The sequence below is a fragment of the Lissotriton helveticus genome, chromosome 1_1, assembly GCF_964261635.1.
Source record: "Lissotriton helveticus chromosome 1_1, aLisHel1.1, whole genome shotgun sequence".
In the NCBI taxonomy this organism is placed as follows: domain Eukaryota; kingdom Metazoa; phylum Chordata; class Amphibia; order Caudata; family Salamandridae; genus Lissotriton; species Lissotriton helveticus.
The window spans coordinates 979114139-979135975 of record NC_136057.1 but is presented as its reverse complement, the minus strand read 5'-3'; the positions used below and the strand labels follow the sequence as shown (position 1 = coordinate 979135975).

Below are 21837 nucleotides of genomic sequence, written 5' to 3'. Positions count from 1 at the left end.
CAATTCCCACAATTCACTTCGACAAACACCCCTACAAATCAACTGGTAGTACTCCAGCCTGGGGATTGTTGGTGGTGATGGTCCAGGTGAGCTTGGTTAACTTGTAGCTTGTCCACTCTTCTGTCCCTTTGAAGCAGGTTTGATCCACAGGGCTATAGTTTCCAATGGTGCAAAATGCCTTTGGAAGTGCACATCAAACTCTTCAGCGTAGACCCTTCTGATTCTCTTAAGTTTCAAGCAGCAGATCTGAGTGGCTGGCTTTGCCCCTCTCAGACACTTATTCCAACTTCTCTGGGTCAAGCAGGAGGTCAATCCTGTCCAATTGGTTGCAGGGTTCCATCCAAGGTCTGACCACTTCCTTCAGAGTGTGGCACAATTTTGTCCCAGAGCGCACCAATTCTTCCTAATTCATAATGTCTGATTTTCCAGCAGGAAGAGAAGAGCAGGCTAAACAAACCCCATGGATGGCTAATCTCCATAGTCTCTCCCCATTGCATCTGCTCATTCCTTCTTTAATCCTAGCATCTGGCTGGAGGTGAACAGGGTAAGGTTGTAAATGACAATGGGGTCCTCCCTTTCTCTTGAATTCCATGGTTTGCGACTCCCCCCCTACTGTGGCATTCCTAGCAACAGGACCCTGCCCTCCCAGCAGAGCTGTTCAACCCCAGGGGCTCTTTATCACCTCTCTCTCCAAAGAAGACTGGCTTATCCCCTTAACTCTGGCCAATCAGGACAGACCACTGGAAGGCTGAATTGGGACTTACAAATAAGAAAGTCGTATTACTTCTTGTATGTACGTTTTAGGAGAAGTTCAACAATATCATATTGTTGGCTTTATGAATACCATTCTGGGAAGTCTTTGATTGGTACATTTATCCTTCTGCTTTCAAGAGCTATTAGTTAATAAGTTTCTGCCATGTTAACCTATGTGGCAAGGGATTTGCAATGGGAAAAGTGACTTGGGCCAATTTTCCAGCACCAGGGCTCATAAAAACATATTTAATAAGTACTCTGCCTATATCTACAGGACCCCCTCCCCTGGTATACATAGGGGAGACTTTAGGGGTTCTGAATATGCAGAAATATTGCAGATCCTCTCTACACAGTGCTCCTACCACCAAAGTCGATTTTGGGCAGCACCTTATCACAATGTAGGGAGTGAAATGTGCACTTTCACGTTACCCAGTGCATATAAAACTCATTTTATAAGGATCCACCTTATAGATACCTGACCCCCCCACCCCTGGGACACCTAGGAGGGACTCTGGGGGTACCTAATATGCCCAAACATTGTAGGTTAACCATTTTTAAGTGCCCCAAACACAGAAGTCGAGTTTGGGCACAATTAATTTTTTTAAAGCAGTCCTGTAGCACAGAGCCACTTTAAAACGGACCTCAGGCTTCAGCAGTGCACACATGCAAGTGCAGAAAGGGCTGCTGGCCTCTAACCGCCCTGCCCTATTATATACTAGGGACTGATAGGTAGTTTAAATCCCCCTGCCCTATTATGTACCAGGGCCGCATGTGCTAGGACATGTAAATCAAAGGGGTCCCCCACCCTTAGTGTACCCTAGTGTATGTAGATGTTTTCATCACTGTAGTCTAAGTGTTTTCAGTGCACCACTGGCCCTGGGCCTGGTTAGGCAGAGCCCAGGGCCAGTCAGAGTCAGCTACCTCCTGTACCAGTCAGAAAAAAGTTGAGGGTTGCCCAGGGCACAGGATGACTTTGCAAGACTTGAGCACAAGAGCTGACTGTTATCTGGGACGCAATGTCCAAACTGTAATGGAGGTCTGCTGTGTGTCCTTTGCCCATGACACCAGTTCTTAACATTGGATAACTGTGTGTTTTTGTGTAAATGTTCTAACTACAATGCACAGGTTGTGCTGGTTATGTGCATATGTTGAGCGTTTTGCACTGGTTAAGTGATGGTTGAGGTTTTTGTAATATGCATGCCGTTATTTGTTCAGCTAAGGGCTCGCTTTAATGGAATTGTCAAACATCACAGTAAATTTCAGGTGCCTGGGTGTCAGAGACGTTTTAAGGCATGGGCAAAGTGGGCTCTGGCCCAGGGCCCAATCCTTTCAGGGGGCCCCCTGATAGATTCAGCTTTGTTCTGCAGAGTCTTGTCCTTATCACCTTGAATAATTCTTAAACAGATTGATTTAAATACTCTTTCCTTTAATTTATTTTTAATGTGGGTGATGTGTGAGAGTCTATTACAGACATTTTGCAGAGAAATGTGTTTATGTTTCAAGTAACATCCATAAAAAGTTTCTTTTAGAGCAAAACAGGACCTTCAATACGAGAAATGAGAGTGTGTGACAGAGATTATTTGCAGTAATGTTAGTGAACTGCTGTCTTGTTACAATATTGAAATCACTCGCCACTATCCTTAAATTAGTTGTAAACACATTTAAAATGTAGACCAGTGCTCCTGTGCAGTCTCAGTGACCGAGCCAAGGAGGACATGAAAGAGCTCAAATTGGATCATAAATTCAAATCCGGTCTGAACAGGGGTCACCAAAATGCATTTGGCTCAGGGCCCCCAAAATCCTTACGATGTCCCTGCTGGGTGTGTGTTATTAGTCAGATATGCATGGTTTGAGTTCTAGTGTATTCTAATGTTGAGAGAGGACTTTAATATCCTTGCTTCTAGCCTTGAGTCAACATGCGACAGGTCTTAAGGTGTAATAAAACATATTTTTTCATGAATGTATAACAAAAGCCTCCTCGATCCTTTGCAAGTTGAAACAGTCGCAGGCAGTAATCCCACATATAACAGTCTCTACCTACATCGATGAATTTAGTATTATGTCTCCAAGATGTCAGTGGTTTTCATACTTCTGTAGGTGAACGTTGGCAACCTACAGATACACGCCGACTGGTCAATCATGTTATATGCACACATTACTTCTTGGGTTAGTTCAAAGCACAACCAAACCTCAGTTCATCAGTTGCATCCTTAAAACACCTCTTGTGCAATATCGCCAGTGAAATTTCATGCTCAATATCTCCCTCACTACAAATTCATCCAAGAGCCACCAAGCCAGTCGGTTACAAGATCCATTATCAAAGCACATTCCAACATGCATGTTACACATCATTTAAATTCAGAGCATCATGGGAAGAAGGGCAGCTGTACTGTCATGACACAAACTAACTTTTTTGATCTGCCCTCTGTTTTTCTTTCAACGTGCATCACAACCTGAGAGTCCCAGCAGGTGCTCCATAAATTATTTACACTCTATGAACAGATACATAGGATCTGTTAGACAGGACAAGGTGTACCCGTTCCTATATTAGATGAAGGATACCCCCGGTCTCCATCAGCTTACATGCTGGCTGATTATTGGTGGAGTTTGAGGTTCGAGTGATGGCCTTTTTACCTGTATCCTTGGGATAGGAGTCTGAAAACCCTTGTCATGTAAAGCCCACTCTAGCTAAGATCATTCGCTTCGTCCTGCATGTTTGTAATGAGATGTGACATATAGCATGGGCACCACACGTTGTGTTTCTGTGCAGTGTGTGGATGGTGTTCTCCCCAACATGGTGATTGTAGCACCAGATCTGTCCTCCAATCCACTCTCCAAGAACTACTTCATGTAATGACAGTCATGGGCCCCGGAATACTACTTAGCAGTATAAGCAATGTTGGATGGAAGAACGTGTTACAGCCAATCAATGGAAGGGGCCATCCAGTGCTTGATGTCACAGGAGGTTTTAAAACCCAACCAGACATCATAATACAAAGGAAAATTCTAAAATGCTTCTTGTTGATGATTATTAGAGCTTCAGGACTGGGCAAAGAAAATAGTTTTTTCTTTACATGGGATAGCCCCTTTCAGAAATGGAAAGACGTTGTTATCCTTGGAACAGCATTGTGGTGTTTGAGTACATTATAAATGTATTTCAGAAGTATAGAGTTTGCAAAAAACAAGACAACAGCATCAACCATATTAATGAGTATTCCCCTTTGTCCCTTCTATCATTAGCGAATGCTGCAGCTGAAGACATAGATATAATTCTGAAGGGTAAAACGGAGGAACTGAAGAAGGTAATTGCATGCTTCCATATTATTTTCAATCTGTTCCCCAGTTTAATGTAATGCATTTCACTCATAAGCTACTGAAGGGATTTTGGAAGCTTTATGTAACAGAACATTTTGATTGGTTTGGACCGCTCCTTCCCTCCGCTCACTCGTGCTGTTGCTAATACCAATGTGCAACACATGGCTTAATCATTGGGGGTTGCTAGGCATGTGGTGCCACCATAACCCCAATACCAAGGTGTACCCACACTACTCAGATGAGTATAACTTACACGTCCGCATCAACAAGTTTACCAGCACCCAACACATTGACCTGCATATTACACACACAGACTGCCTTGGCCACACACACTCCGGTCGCAACCCACGTCAATTACAACTCTGCTGGAACCATGTCCCTCTGCCTATACCCCTTTGGTAAATCCAGGCGTCCACTATGGAGTACTCTCCATTTCAAAGTCCCATTGCCAACAATATCACAATGTATTTTGACATGAATACAGTTTCAACCTCCTCTCCCTTATGAGAGTGGAATGCCTTTAAGGTAACCATTTGGGGACACTGTATGGGCAACACACTTAACATGCAGCATCACCTCACCACTGATATCTCTCAATTGAAGGGCAGACTTTTGGGCCTAGAGGAACTAGCTCAGATGTCTAGAGCCAGTTACGAACACCTACACTGATCCTAACAGGGACATCTCACCTTATTGGAAAGGCTGCGCTGCCTTAACTATGCGGAGCACACTAAACGTAAGCACGCTAATGCTGGCTGCCCAGGCACACTACTGGCATGGTTGATACAGCAGAAGGTAGACTGGTGCCCCATTCTCTCTATCCGTACTGCTGGAGAAAACTTACTCCACACGCAGAGGGAAATACACTTTGCCTTCAGGCGCGGCTATTCATAGTTCTATACCTCAATATCCACAACACCTTTGGTAACCCTGGGTGTCTTTCTGGCTGAAGTAACCTTACCATGGATCTAGGGTACAAGCTCAATGGAGAGATTTCCATCTTTGCGATATTAGAGGTGATCTGTGCTTTTGCAACTAGCAAAAACCCAGGACCGGATGGCCTGCCACCTGAGTTCTATAAAGTGTATGCACCCTTGCTGGCACCTCACTTGAAAACACTATATGACGCCTCACTCGCTGCAGCATAGTTACCACCTACCTTGAGAGATGTCCTCCTCATTTTCTTGTCCAAACCAGCTAAGGACGTGCTTGATCCAACAGACCCATTGTGTTATTAAGCACAGACTATAAGATTTTAACTAAAATCTTAGCTATCCGACTGGTCCCCCTGTAAAGCAACTGGTTTTGTGCCAGCCATGAGTACCTCATTGAACCTTCAGCATTTTTGTTCGTATATTAGCACATGCCCAATACGTTATCCTCACTCAGGTTGTTTAGTTTTGGATGTACATAAAGCGTTTGACTCCCTTGAGTGGTCCTTTATGTTTGAAGTACTTCAACGGTATGCTTTAGGACCCCCCTTTCTTCACCTGGTCAAGTTATTGTATACCAATCCCACAGCCAGAGTCAAAATGAGTTGCCTTGTTTCGGACCCCACTGCAATACAGCAGGGGACCCACCATGGCAGCCCACTGTCTCCCCTGTTGTTTTCTCTGACGCTGGAACCATTGGTGCATCATCTATGTAATCAGGGCCAGTACTGAGGGATTCCATTGGGAGACGGTACATACTTGGTCTCCCTATATGCAGATGTCAAGCTGCTCTATATCCAAGATATCCTCTCTCCACCTCCTACTATTGCAGGTCTCCTGTCCAGGTTTGCCACCATATCCGGTCTTCTAGTTAGATGGACCAAGTCGTACCTCTTCCCCTTTAATATTGATATCCCAGACCCACCATATGTGGTGAACGACATTGCCCTTACATGGCAACCATCCACTTTTCGTTACTTGGGGAAACAAATTTACCATGCACCCAAGGATCTTTTGGAAGGCAATCTGGTCCATGCTGTCACTGCACTACAGGCACAAGTGTCTTTCTGGCAGAACTTAACGCTATTGGTTGCGGGGAGCGTGCTCCTTACAAGAATGGTTCTGTCTAGGTTATTGTTCTATTTTGCGAGCCTCCATCTATTTGTACAACACGCCTTTTTCTGTTACCTAGAGCGCATGGTTGGAGAATGTACCTGGCACAATAAATGTCGGACTACTCAAGCTTTACCTTCCCACGAACAGCGGTGTTCTCAATGTTCCCAACTTTGAACAATATTATCTGGCCTCTCAAGTCCAATGGGTGTCGCATTGGCTTGCAGGCACCAACCTAGCAGATATTGTGATGCTTCTTCCTTCTTGAGACTTGGGGAGAGTCTTTGCCCTGTCAAACCCTCTCACCAGGGCTTCACCACCAAACTCCCCTCCTCCTAAGTGCTTATCAATGTTATTGTAGTGCCCTGTTTCTTAGATGTTAAAATGCTCCCTGGGTGCGTATCCACTTCCCACAATGAATTAATACCTTGGCATGCAGCAGGCTTACACACCTTAGGTGACCTGTATCAGGTTTGGACTCTCCTCTCCATAGATGACTTACTGGCTGGCTCCAAACTCCTGCCTGGTCAGTTCCTCTTACATGCTTCCTTTCTTGGGATACTGAACCAATCGAGGGGAGAGATATGGCAGGAACCCCCACAACATCTTCTCTTCCAATATCTACATGTCTTTGGCAAATGAGGACACCAGACCCTGTGGTTACCTGACACCATGCGCATGCACACCACAGTATCACTCGACACACTGCGGAGACACTGGTACACATAGCTTAGTCGCGTGTGCACCGACAGTGAATGCCAAATCATGCTGGCCTATCCCCTGTTAGTGTCTTGAAACACCCATTTTAAATTAATTCAATTATACATCCTGCACCGTGCCTACATTAGCCCCCATAAAATAAATGGTTATTTTAACCACAAAGATGCTGCATGTCCCCTTTGTTCGAAATGTGGCACGGAAAGAGTGCAGGTGCTTTGGTCTTGCCTGTCACTCATGGGCTACTGGAGTGATGCCATCTCACACTTGATACACTGCACGGGATCTGTTCTAACATACACTTGGGCGGTGTGCATCCTGGGACTCTACCACTGTGTTAAAAAATACAGGGAGGCAGCAGGGTTTGCAGACCTCGCCCTCCTAGTACCAAAGAGACTGAAGTGGAAGGCAGCGAACCATGTGGCGTCCTCCGCGTGGGTCTTTTCCATGCTGGTGTAGGCTCAGGCAGAGATCGCCCTGTTACACAGAGAGGAGGTGAGGGCACTCGGTAAATATCCAATCTCAGACAGGTGAGATGTCCTTTTAGACAAACTCCGGAAGGCAGCGCCAATGGCCCCAAACTTCACCTGATGACTCCTGTGGCACACACCCTTTGCATTGTGTATCAACTGCAACGCTTGTGTCTTAATCATTAATCGCCGATACCATGCTCAGCCCCATTGTCCCACTTGCATTCATCACTTCTGTGCTATTTTATATTTTACTTTCGAACGAGTGTAGCTCTTATTTGATTCTGTCGTATGTTTATTGTTTATTTTTCCTAATTTTAATTGGTTTCAGTTCATATACTGCTTGTAATTATTTTTTTTTTACAATTTTGACATCTTTGCTTTTTAGCAGGCTCCATTTATACGAACTTTGTATTATTATTTGATACTTTGCCTGTTGCTACTTCTGTGGCTTACCTAGAGATCTATGCATGGATGACTGTCCAGTGTTTCAGTACTGCCGCATATTGTTGTTTTTTTATGTACCTGTTCTTTTGGACATGTCATTCTCCTGCCCATTTTGCATAACTTGACCTGTGTTTCGTCCTGGAATTGTGATGGTATGCAAAGGAGAAAAATGCCAATAAAAACTATTGAAAAAAACAAACATAATATATACATAATAAGTGTTACCTTCATACTCTGTCTTTATCTGTTCCCCAGTCGGGATGCTGGAAGCTTTGACAACACCATCTTTTGACAATAAGTGTTGCCTTCATACTCCTTCACTATCTGTTCCCCAATTGACTGTAAAGCGTTTTACCCATAAGCTACTATCCGGATGTTGAAAGCTTTATGTAACAGGACATTTTGATAATATGTTTTGCCTTATGCTCCCTCTCTAGCTCCAGGTTGAATAAATAGATAACTGTTGCTAATACACAGCAGACACTTGGGTAAATCTTTGTAATTCTTTCACATATCTTTGCCTAAATTTAAATGCGTGCAATAGGTCAGGTTCTACTCATCATAAAGAAAAGTTGTGGATTCCGGTAACTAATTCCCGCAATATAGACCTGTCTAAACACTATGGGGTCCATTATGATGTCGGGCGGATTGCCTCCGCCAGGCTGGCGGTAGCCACCGCCGGCCTGGCGGAGGCAATCCGCCCGACATCCATTGCCAAATTCCCCCCCGCCATATTAGGATGGCGGGGGGGACCGCAGCGGTGAAAATCACCGCCCGCTTGTTTTTCGCCCCGGTGGCCTTGCGGCCGGGGTGGAATATGTTTAATATGGTGGCGGTGTCTGTTAGACACCGCCAGCCATATTACAATGCGCATTCTGGCACGCCTTTCAGTGGCGGCAATGCCGCCACGGAAAGGCAGGCGGAGTCCCCCTGCAGGGGCCCGTTGCGGGCCCCCAGGGACTCCGTGGGGGTGGGGGGTGCACATGGGGGGTACCTATGGTACCCCCCTGCATTTCAATGCACAACATAACAGGCACCTCGCGGTGCCTGTCATGTTGTGCATTGAAATGCACAACGTGCACTTTACACATGGCAGCGGGCGGAGATTTCTGCTCCGCCCGCCGCAATAGCACCCATACAGGATGCGCCCGCCTGTGTGGCGGGCGCATCCTAATGCCCTGGTCGGGACCCCCGCCCTTAAGGCGGGCGGTCCCGAGTCCCGATGTGATGGCGGGCGGACTAAGTCCGCCCGTCATCATAATGGACCCCAAGGATTCCTGCGGTAGAGGTAAGGTTTATGGACCCTTTGCAGTGACCTTGCTGTGACAGACTCCTTAAGGTTGGTCACTGGATCAACAAAGAGAAAGCAATCACAAGGAGATGATGGACGGAGCGCTGAAGCTTTTCAAACACTCACCCCCAGTCACAGATCTGGGTTGAATCCATCATCATTCTTTAGCTCACTTCACCACCTCAGTTCAGACACAGCTATATGCAAATCAGTCTTGACCCTGTGCCTCATTGGCACAGTCCAGCCCGAACTGCTAAGCCAGGTCTTCCCTGAACTGGAAACAAGCATCCTGGGACCGGTTTCGGGGTAACACCCCTCATCAGCCAGGCTAGCTTGAATCCAGTGGCAAAGTGAGCAGGGGACCCACTTCTGGGCATATACCCTGCTTGGGTCTGAACTGGGGTGGCAAAGTGAGCTAAAGAACGATGATGGATTCAACCCAGATCTGTGACAGGGGGTGAGTGTCTGAAAAGTTTCAGCTCACCATCCATCATCTCCTTGTGTTTGCTTTGTTCAACAAAGAGAAAGACAGGTGCATCAAGGCACAGCTGTGTAACAGCATGAGATGATGGGTCCAGCCAGGGATTCCACTCAATTGGCTTTAGGGTAACTTTAAAAAGCATGCTTCTATCCTAATATCTTCCTTGTTATAAAGATGCCTTTCCAATTAAGTGTTATGTGTAGTACACAGGAAAATGTTTGTGATTTCGAGGCCCAGACGTGTTCCTTGACATAAAGCAAGGATGACATAGAATATTTTGTTATCATACTCCAGGAGTTCCTCACCTTCCCGGAGCCTATATGATAGTTCCGTTCCATCCAAGAACCAGAACAAGCAAAAATATCCAGTGATAGTCACAAGCGAATGCAGGAAATTTAAATACACAAAGTCTAACTCAGTGGTCTCTAACCTGATTCAGTATAATATGGGTTTCAGTGCAATAATGGCAGAGCTAAAATCGAATCATAATACAAGCCTAACTTAATTCATTGGTTTACCTAGACCCAGACCCTTCAAAACCCATTTTCAGGGACATGAGAAACTGAGCATAATTACAGCCCCAAAAGTCCACTCCAGAACGTGTGGTGGAATCTACGTTTATATGACATGGCAGAAATGCTACGTCAGGCAACAGAGCAAAAAATCTAGTTTTAAAACTACTGAAGTGGTTTTAAACTACTATCTTTTCAGGCGAGGTTCAGTTTGATGCTAGTCAAAGACCCAATTAATCAAAGTCTTTCCTAGATGGCACTTGGTGCCTACTGGTATTAACTTAGTCTTCATTTCATTGATGGTCATTTACTTGCTCCTACAATAAACTGTATCACAGTAAAGGACTAAGCAGTGTGGTCTAGAAAAAACTTAACAAAAATGTTGTCTGACAGATACATCATATTCTAAATATAAGTTACAAAAATATCATCCCTTTAGAGATATTAATAAAATACCTACACCAAATAGGACAATATTTTGTAACCGATATTTCGGGCACAATATTTTTAAGGACCGATATTGTCAGGACGGCTCCTCGGCAATGGCGGAGGAGCATCGCCTCACTGGCTTACTAGCCAGCAGCTGAAAAAGAAAACCAATATGTTACTTTTGTTTTATTTTTCAGGTGCTGGCCGAGCCAGTGTGTGTATGGGGGCGGGGCTGGGTCACACAGAGGAGTGGAGTGCACTTCTAAGTGCGCAATATAGCTGAGGCAGCCTGCCAGACATGCGCAATTAGGTTTCCCATGGAGAAACGTGCCAGACTCCCTCTGCCTGAGTTGGGCATCTTAGCAGTCCGCTCAGGCCAATCCAGGCGCTGCTCTCATATTATGAGAGAAGCGTCTGGATTGGTGGGGGAGTCTACCATAGGGACCTTTGGGAGCTGCAGGTAAGAAGGAGCTCCAAAGCTGGAGGCGGCTGCAGGATCAGGTAAATGCTTTTTTATTTTTATTCAACCCACCCTCCTCCCTGCCGCTGCTGCCCTGCTGCCCTGCTGCCCCACCACTGGATAGTGGCATCAGCTGCGACGGAATATTATGCTTTCAATTTGACAGTCAACTAGACCAGGGGGAGAAATTTCAGCAGAAGCAACTAAAACCTAATTTTCTGCAAATAATGAATTCTCCTTAAATGTGCACTTGTGCTCCTCCAGAGAAAGACACTGAACTCACAAAGGTTTTCTTAGCTAACTGATTTCAAATTAAAACTGGTTTCTATTAGAGAAGGCCGAGAGTCTCACAAAAATCTCCACGTTCGACATTCATTTCCCCCAGTGTAAAAATGTATTCTCGGTGCTTTTCAGACTAATATTATTTAACGTGTGTGTGATTTAATCGGTACCTTTCTCTTCCCAGCTTGGGTTCCTTATTGACAAGAACTCTGGAGGAGAAAAGATGCCAATTGAGGAATACGTAGACAGGATCAGCATCCCACTGATCATCACAATCGTGTGCCTGGCCTCCGTCTTGCTGCTCGTTGCAGCCATCTACAGCTGCTGCCACCAACGACAGAGGCACAAAAAAGACCAAGTAAGAAGTTAATTGAAAATTCAAAGCTTTCTTTAGAATTATGCAAAGATTATTTGATTATTTGTCTGCTCTGTGCTAATTTTATATGATTTACCATTCAAGTTCCACTTGTTCTATGTTCCGGGGTGCCAAGATGCCATGTTAGGTCTAAAGCTCTAAAATGTGGATTGAACCGAAAGCGACTCTAATGGGGCGCCTCCGAATGGTTGATAGGACATGGCCAGGCCTGACCTTCGACAGAGTCTTCCAATGCCCTACTTGCTGTCCAGCGGGCACCCATCTCTGATTGAGTCATGCAACTCCCAAGGCTAACTGATGAACAAAGCTGGATTCCCAACTTTTAGAAAATAGATAATAAGTTCTATCTAATAACAACGTTTACAAACAGCTATAATGAACGCTAGCATAATCGCCATTCATAATTAGAGTTATTGGGCGACGAGTTCAATTAGGATCTGCGCTATGAAATGTTGTGCAATCATCTGCATGTGTAGGAAATTCCAAGATTCATATGCAGAGTAGGGTCTATATACATAACAGCTGAGGCAATTCTAATCCACAAGGAGATACAAAAAGGGGCTCAAAGGTCACAGCCAATAGAGGTTGTGGCCAGATGCAGCTCTAGCCCTCCCAGCAATTTTTGTTTTAATTCTGCAGCGCAGCCCAAGAGTAGACAGAGAGCGACGTTCAAGGCTTGACCTTCATGCATGGCCACCGACTGAGGCTTCTTGTCCCATGCAGGTGATAAACGCTATCTTTGAGATCTAAAAAGATAGTAGATAAAGCGTTGATGCAGGAAGGGGACAGTGTTAATCTTCAATAGAACATGAGGCAATAGGGTCCACACTGAACACCTCAATAAATAAAACGTTTTGGCATAGGACTTCAGAAAGAATGGCTCCAGAGGGCCTGCAGTAAATTAGAAAATCATGAAGGTTTATTCAAAATGTATTAAGGCATTACAGAAGGCAAGCACATCAGTTAGTCAAATAGTCTTAGGTTCATAGGAAATTGGCCATCAAATGCAGAAGGAGGTCTAATATACAATCTGCCTAAAAGAAAATCACTAATAATTAGCCTACAATGTACGATTGTAGAAGTAGACCTCAGCGAGGCCTACCGGTGCTAGGGGTTTGCCCTTCTCTGCACACAAGTACACAGACCAGCAAATAGAAGTTGACACGGGAACTGAAATAGCAAAAATATATCTTATTAAACCTCATGAGGTGGAACGACAATCACACAACGCCCTTCGGCAGCGTTCCACCTGGGTAGTTGGCACCTTCTTGCAGTGGGTAGAATGCACCCAGTTCCTCCTGTTCGTCACTCGGACTGCAGTTCCCGTCGCCAGGAGGGCCTGATCTGGGCCACGCCACCTAGGCTCCAAGCTGCTCGATCTCTGGAGGACCGGGTCATCACATGGCCACCGGGCCGTAGTCCGTGGCCTTCACCTTCCAACCTGTCAGGAAGAGCTTCTCAAACCTGTTGATGAATAGAAATCAAGCTGTCAGTCAACTGTGATAGGTAATCACTCATCAAGACACAAGGTACTTCATATATGGGGCGTGGCTTAGAAATTCCCCAAATATTCATAGGTCTTCCAAATACCACCTCATACGGTGTAAGGCCAGATCGTGAATGTGGCACTGATCTAATAGGCAACAATGCCAAGGGTAGTGCGTCAGGCCTTTTCAAGGATGTAGAAGCCTGAATCTTAGCTAGCTTAAGCTTGAGGGTAGCATTGTATCTCTCCACTACTACGTGAGACCGCTGGCTGAGGTTGTCAGGCATTGGGGTATGACCATGGTGTCATACGCTGACGATACTCAGTTAGCGGTTACGATCAGCGGGGATGCTGGCGTGGATGCCCCTAGATTCCAGAATGGACTCCGGGCGGTCGCCAGCTGGATGACTTCCAACTGTCTCCAGTTGAACGCAAGTAAGACCGAAATCATGATCTTTGGCAAGCACACGGACCGCTGGGGAGACAGGTGGTGGCCCTCGGACTTAGGTCCTACGCCTACTCCGGTCTCTGAGTTAAAAAACCTCGGGTGTGGCTTGATCCAACTCTCACCTTTGTCTGCCACACTAAGCGCACGGCGGCCTGCTGCTTTGGCATTTTGCGTGGACTACGTCCCTTATTAAAAAATTTTGATGCTACCACCAGGCAACTGGTGATTCAAGCAACTGTGATTTCTCGGCTCGATTATGCTAATTCCCTTTTAGTGGGGCTAAATCGGGCCGAAATCACTCGCCTACAGCGTGTACAGAATGCAGCGGCTCGAGCTGTTGTGGGTTTACCTAGATTTTGTCCCACAACCAATACTCTGCGCACCCTGCATTGGCTACCGATTGCGCGTAGGATTCAGTTCAAGGTTCTCTGTGTAGCCTATAAAATCCTTAAGGGATCTCCTGCTCTGATCCTTTCTAACCTTCTGTCCCGCTATGCTCCGGTCCGTTCTTTAAGATCTTCGGACCTAGAACTTGCGGTCGTCCCCCGCTTTAAGCGCTGTCGGGCTGGTGGTCGCTCATTTCAAGTACGTGCTGCGGTTTTCTGGAATTCCCTTCCCCCTGAAATCCGTGCCCTCAGGGACTTGCTCTCTTTTCGCCGAGCTGTAAAAACTTTTTTGTTTCTGTAGTTCTTTCCCTTCTTACTCTGTCCAGTTGTGTTGTGTAGCTACCTTGTCGGGCGCCAGGACGCTCCTTTGCTGGAGCATCTGTGTGCATAATAAATGAGCCTAACATAACAAACAGAACACTAGCCCTGCTGATTTTGGATGGAAGACAGCATGAAACGTCTGCTTAATCCCTAATCCCTTCAGGACGTACTTGAAAACTTGCCTAATAAAATGGGGTCCGTTTTCACTCCACAAAAGTTTTAAACACCAAATCTGGGGAAGAATTCTTTTAGAAGCACCTTTGCTGTAGTATGAGCTGTGAAACTTTCGTAGGGTACGCCTCTATCCACTTACTGAAGGCACATACCACCACTAGAACATATTTCAGATTATTGCAGCGTTCAAGCTGGATGTAATCCATTTGCAAAACTTCAAAAGGTGCAGTTGGTGTGGCAAACCCTCCTGTAGGAGTTCATGTCCCTTTTCCAGGATTGTACTGAAGACAAATCAAGCAGGAATGCACTATCTTTTTAGCAGTGCCGGCAATTTCTGGATGCTCCCAAACTTGCGTATCGAGGAGGCTCCAACATTTGCCGGCCCATGCGTCGTATGAATCATAGGCTGTAAATAGGCTGTGGGCAGTTTCCACTTAGTCATTTCTTTATTTCTCCAACTTCCCTCATCATCCATTGTTTCCTCCTTAGACCATTGCTCAAGTTCTTCTGTAGAGGCAGATCTCTGCATATCTAGCACTTCCTGCCTGGCATCATGCCAACATTCAGCCTGTGACTTCACTACATACATAGATGTGGTACTTCGCTGCAGTGCAGTCTCATGGGCTGTGTGATCTGCATTGCCTTGTCCTATTTTATCAGTCAGTTTCATGTGTCCGCTACATTAAACAATCGCTATTTCCTTCGGGTATGTCAAAGCAGTCAGAAGATTGTGTACCAATTCTCCAAGCAGTATTTGCATCCCATGGGATGTAAGAAAGCCTCTTTCATTTCAGAGTAACCCAAAATTGTGAGCCACTCCAAAAGCATAGCGGCTATCAGTATAGATGTTCACAGACAAGTCAGTACTAAGTTCACACACTCGTGTCAAAGCTATTAGCTCAGCTGCCTGAGCCGACTTCTGTGGAATACGAGCTGTCTCAACTAATGCCTGAAGTGTTGTAATTGCATAAGCAGCTGATATTGTGCCATCTGGTAATGTCAAACAGGACCCATCAACCCACAGTTCCCCATCAACATTTGAGAGGGGCGTATCTTGCAAGTCAACACAACCCTTTGTCTGTTCCTCAGTAAGGAATATACAATAATGAGGCTCTTGTGACTGCGACTGAGTCGCTGGATATGGCAACAGAGTAGCTGGATTCAGGGTTGAAAATCTTTTCAAGGTGATATGAGGGGCCAAGAGTGTCAATTCGTATTCTGTCAACCTAGCACTGGTTAACTGCTGCGTTTTATTTTGGTTCAAAAGAGCATCGACTGCATGGGGTACTAACACCAACAGTCTATGTGACAAGACTATCCCTTCACTCTGACGTATGGACACAGCTACCACTGCGACAGAACGGAAATAACCAGGCAATGCATGAGCAACTGGATCGAGATCAGCTGAAAAATATGCACAAGGACGCTGCTTGTCACTGTGTGTCTGTACTAAAACGAAAAGTGCACAATGCTCTCACTCGTGTACATAGAGTGTAAAAGTCTTACTGTAATCTGGAGTGCCTAATACTGGTGCAGAACAAAGAGCTTGTTGCAACTGTTGAAAAGCATTCTGGCATTCAGGCATCCATGGAAGGGGCATTGGAGTGTCTTTAGTCAGAAGACCCAACAAGGGTTTAACAATGTGTGAGAAGCTTGGTATCCATTGCCTACAAAAAGAAGTAAGACCAATGAATGCACAAACATCTTTCTGAGTACGGGGCACTGGCGTGTCTAAAATAGCTTGAATGCGATCTAGTGTAAGTACACGTCCCTCCTTAGACAGGAGGTGACCTAAATTGGTAACCTTCTGTCTACAATACTGCAATTTCTTTCGAGAAATTTGTGATGGTGTGATGCAAGAAATGAAAGCCATGACAGTGTTCCTTCTTCACACTGTTCAGACGTATCAGCTGCTGTCTTTTCAACGCTTGGCTATAAATACTAGGACTCTCTGTATACTCTTAGGGAACTCTACAGAATCAAAAGGATCGATTATTCAAAGTGAAGCTGTTGGACTTGGCCCTCTTGGCAAGGGTCATCCCTGAACTTTTTGCCTTCCTCCAATACTCTCTCTGACCTGTTTTTGTTGGTTTAATGACTCTGGACACTTTACCACTGCTGACCAGTGCTAAAGTGCATATGCTCTCCCAATGTAAAGTGTAACTGTGATTGATTTCCATGATTGGTTCATTGAATTTACTGTCAGTCCCCAGTAGAGTGCACCAGGAGTGCCAGGGCTTGTAAATGCCAATACTGCTAGAGGGCCTGCAGCGCTGATTGCGCCACCCACAGAAGCAGCCTTTTAAAATGTGTCTAGGGTCTGCCATTGCAGAACCTGCGTGCAGTCTGGTACTGTCATGCTGGCTGGGCAAGTGCACACACTTGCCAGCCTCTAAACCTTCCCTTAACTTCATATTAGTCACCCCTATGGTAGGCCCAAGGGCAGGGTGCATTGTAAGTGTAAGATAGGACATGCTCTGATGAGTGTGGCATGTCCTAATAGTGAATTACTGCCAAATTCGTTTTTCACTATTGTAAGGCTACCTGTCCCCTTTAGGCCAGATGGGCTTCTGGAATTATTACACTTTATAATCCCAGCAGGCTCAGGGAACATGGTAGAAATTAATGTTTAGTATGCCTGAACTCAGAATAATAAAATACTTATTTTAGTAAAGTTTATTTTAATATCCTGTGTTTGCAAATGCTACTTTTAGAAAGTTAGCATTTGCTTGCCTAACCATTTCAGCCCGCCTCTGCTGGTATGTGTATCTGGCTGTCTGGGATGTGTGAGTGACAGGGCTGGGGGATGACAGGTGGTGAATGCAAGGATTACACCTTAGTGGGACGTAGGAGTGCCCCTGGACTCTTAATCAGGCTGTGCTCTGCCACCACAATGCTGGCTCTGCCCCCCTGGGGAGCGACTGATGACTCAGCCTGCACCTGGCCCAGGAAGGGCGAAGCACTGTCCTCAAGGTACTCCTGGCTGCCCCTGTCCACACAATGCTGGCTCCACCTCCCTGTGGAGCGTCTGATGTGCCTGCCCGTCACACTGAAAGCAGAAGCCAGAAGTACACCCAACAAGTGCTCAGGGACTGAAAGAAGTTATGCAAAGGCCCCCCTGGCCTGAGAGGACAAAAGAAATTCTGTATAAAAGTAGGAGCCCTGCTCCTTGTAAATCAGAATCCTGTTTCCCACAAAGAACCTCTGCCCAACTAGAAGGAGAAGAAGACACTGGAAGGACTGGCCTGCTGCTTGCCTTGCTGAGGAAGGAGAGGAAAAGACTTGCTGAAAAGACTTTGCTTATTTGTGCTTGAAACTTTCTCCAAGGGCTTATCTGAGCTTGCCCCCTGACCTGAGCCACAGGACCATCTGGCTCAACCTGCTCTCTGCTCGTCTGCCGGTATTTTAAAGGATTTCTGCAACTGCCGGAGCTGTGACCCTGGTGCCCCCCAGCCCCTCCCTGAGGCCGTAACCGACCGTGTCTCCCCGTCCCCGCCGAGGAAGAGCCCCGCTCCGCCGAGCCGCTCTTCCCCCGCTGAGGGAGATCGCTGAGTCACCCCGCCTTGGAAGGCTCGCTGCCGTGGTGCCCCCCCAGCCCCTCCTCGAGGCCGTGATCACTAGGTTTCCCCGTCCCTGCCGAGGGAGAGCCCCGCTCTGCCGAGCCGCTCTCCCCCCGCCGAGGGAAACCGCCGAAACCACCGCTGACGGAGGCTCGCTCTTGTGCCCCCAGGCTCCCGCCTGAAAACCTTCACCGGACCTACACAGATCCAGAGACAGACCCCGTGAGGCCCGGGCGCCTCGGGTATCAGCCTCGCTCTACTGAAGAGCCGCCGAGCACCCCGCACCCGCCTTCGCGGGAACTCTTCACAAGCTGCCACTCGCCCACGCACAGTGGGCCACGGGCTGGGGGCCTGCAACGTTCTTCTTTCCCCCTTTTGAACACTGTGCGCAGTGATTACTCTGGTACTTCTGCCCCCACCTTCACAAAGGACCTCGGAGGGGTGGAGACCGAGCCACGGTACTAGCCGTCCCTCCGACGAGGCTCGCACCGCTCCGTGTCCCCCTGGGCTCCTGGAAGATCCGCAAGCCTGCACCCCCCCCCCCCCCCGCCGTGTGAGCCGCACACCGCGGTACAGCCCGTACACCCGACCCGACCGCGCGCTCCGCGAGAAGCGTGAGCTTTGGCAGGTCGGGCCCGTATCTCGAGCCGGGAACGGACAGGAGCGCTAGAAAGCGCACGGGTAGACAGGAACTGCGTGAAGGGGCCCCAGGGAGAGTATTGGGAGAACTGTGGCATAAAAAGAAGACTAGAACTTTGCTTTATTGATCTACCAGCTCGAAGAACATTTGCCCATTTACAACCTGTGGCCCAACCTGAGAAAAACGTTATTGGTCTTGTGATAAGTCTGATCTATATATATACATATATTTTTACATAAAGGAGCGTATTTTGATATATAATACCTGCCTGGTGTCCATTTGTGGGGGGATTGGTACATTTTACTGTGTGCGTTATTACAAATGCTTAACTCCATAGCGCCTGAAGAATAGCCTTGGCTGCTCACGCCACGCACCTAGAGGGTGAGCAAGGGTAATTCTAAGGGGTCATCCTTCGCCCTGACTTAGAGGAGAGGGTCCCTGCTTGTCACAAGTGCATACTTGCGCCAACCAGAGACACCCAATTCTAACAGAAGCCTAACAAATATCGGCTGTCAGGATGAATAGGGATTGAGAAGAATGCATTCTTCAAATCAATCACAGTATATGTAGTAGCAGTTGGAGGAACCAAGGTAAGGAGTGTGGTGATGTCAGAGACTACCAGGTATTGGGGTACTACAATCTTGTTAACCTCTCGCAAAACAATAATAAACCTGTAGATTTTAGTATCATTGTCTTTCTTCAGAATGGGAAGAATAGGGCTATTGCAAATATTGTAAGGGACTTCTTCCACAACCCCTACTTCAATCAGATCATGAACAATACGTACATGTGCCTCTTCACCTAATCGAGAAATTTTGTATTGAGACAATCGAGGTAATGAAGCACCCTCCTTCACCCGAACATGCACTGGTGGAATAACCATTTGCCCCACATCGGTATCTGATGGAGTCCACAGAGTACTAGGGTGTGAAGCCAAAGCAATATCCTCTCTATGAAGGTAGGATTTCTCAACCAAGGCATAGTTATCATTCCCCTCAGGGGGAGCCGGCTGATTTTGTTCTAGTTTCATATTTGTACCTCCAAGAAAGCAACACATTCCACGAAGTGTGCTAAGAACAGGCATGCCAAGAATATTGCAGCATATGCAATATTATACGGAAAGTGGCACTTAACACAGTATGTGCCATTCAAGTTTGGTTTTTTTTAAGTTAGAGAAAAATCTCCTCATTACCTGTCTATATAAATTGCAATTCATATATATCCAAGCAAGTTCCAAGATATTGGCCAATTACATACAAGAAGTGTCGCATCAAACAACCTTACAAAGCAAGAGTCTCCAAATTCCAAGTGCCAAGTTCTGAATTGACCAAATGGTCTCTGCACGGCGAACACCAGAAGGGATCTCAGTCGAGGACCGGCACCACCTGTAGGTCAGATCATGAAGAGTAGAAAAGCACAGTGGCTGCCAAGACACAGGCCTCTTCAGGCAGTAATCATCCGCAGCGAGAATTCAATCCTCCGTCAAGACCACTCCATCAGGCATCCGAGTCGCCGTTGAGCCCCACTTTGTTGGGCGCCAATTTGTAGAAGTAGACCTCAGCAAGGCCTACCAGTGCTAGGGGTTCGCCCTTCTCTGCACACAAGTCCTCAGACCAGCAAATAGAAGTTGGCATGGAAACTGAAATAGCAAAAAGATATTTTATTAAACCTCATGAGGTGGAACTACATTCACACAACACCCTTCGGCAGTGTATGAAGTAGCACAATGAGTAGAAGAACCATGGGTCTTTCATACCCACACAGGAGCTCAAAAGAAGGCGGTACAAACACTCATACGAAGAGTTACATACATAAATGGTCATACAGAGAAAGCACAGTCAACAGTAAAGGAGGAGCCAACAGTTGCTGACTTTAGTAAAGACACCCTGACAATGACAAACCTAAGCAGGTGCATTGGCAGCTACAGACTCTTCTGAGCATGTGCAGAGTAGCAAAGGCTAAGTATACCCAGTTCTTGAGAACAGCACAAGGGCAAGCAACAGATAAGAAGGAAAAAGCACATGGTGAGCACAAGGTTAGACAAGATGGCTACTGAAAACTAGATGGCTTCATCTAAATGCTAACAGCGATCTCTGCCAAATTTCTACATGATGAACCAGCAAGGTTACCTCTTAAAATTAGGATAAGCAAAGTGGGGCTCCCCCCCAAAAAACAGCTGCTGTCATAATAAATTCACAGTAAAAAAAAACACATGATCAGCATAAAATAAGCAACACCTTACACCTACCTAGCATCAACGAATCAAAATACACAATAATTGTGCATTATCTAACGCTATCCTCTAAATAAACAAAGTATTGAACACACTTTCAACATTGGTGCTATGGATGTGACAGTATAACGTTTGTTACAAGAAAATACAATGGCAAACTGTTCAATGAATGAATTTCTATTCCACAGTATTGGGAAACAGAAGGTCCTTTACTGTAGCAGCCCAAAGAAAAGCCTAGGTCACTGCGTACGTTATTTTGCTGCAGAGAGCAGAAACAGTTGTTTTGTGCACATTTTGAATGCATGTGGAAAGAGAGAAAGAAAATACAGGGGGCCTCATTTATGAAAGCCTTGCGCCACCGGTGCGTCACTTTTTCCCATGTTAAAAGTGACGCACCGGCGGCGCAAGGCCTTCATAAATAAGGCCCAGGGTCTCTTGCAGGATTTCCAAGATGAACTTCGTGGCCTAGTTTTGGCCTAGTGTGGCCAACTTAAGGAAGCACGTTATCAGGACACATACTAGAAATTCATTAACCTTGCGCTCCGGATACAGCGGGGGTGATGTATGAGGCTATTTAACCCTATCCCCCATCATGGATTTACCCGAGAGTATATAGCTATCACTCAACAGAAAACACTATTTCGGGGAAAGGGAAAAAAGGGACAAAAGAAACAATAAAGATGAGACAGTGGTAAACACACAATAAGATATGTTATGGTTTTGTCGGAGTTCAGTCCTATCTACTCCAGTTGTCTAGCCTCATGTTCCTTTCACATTGCCGCAATCATCCCTAGATAAAACAAGCAAAAACCAAAAATAAACCAAAGAAATTAATTTGCACACAACTACTTAGCTGGACTTCGTTCTAGAGCATTCCCAACGTTCTGCTCTAGTCACAAGTTGAACACTCTTCTCCAATATAGCCTTGTGTATCGCATTAATCCTTGGATGAAAATGCTTCTTTTCTTCCGTGGTAATTAAAAATAAAATAAAAAGGGGTAGCGTTCCTGC

General features: G+C 46.1%; 1 protein-coding gene across 1 annotated transcript in view; it reads left to right on the top strand.

The window, feature by feature from the left end:
• The window catches only part of PODXL (podocalyxin like), a 269097-nt gene that overhangs the window by 178598 nt on the left and 68662 nt on the right, over positions 1-21837 (top strand). Inside the window, exons 7-8 of the mRNA XM_078677422.1 lie at positions 3994-4055; positions 11387-11560. Of these exons, the coding sequence (XP_078533548.1) occupies positions 3994-4055; positions 11387-11560 (236 nt within the window). The remainder of the gene's footprint in view (positions 1-3993; positions 4056-11386; positions 11561-21837) is intronic.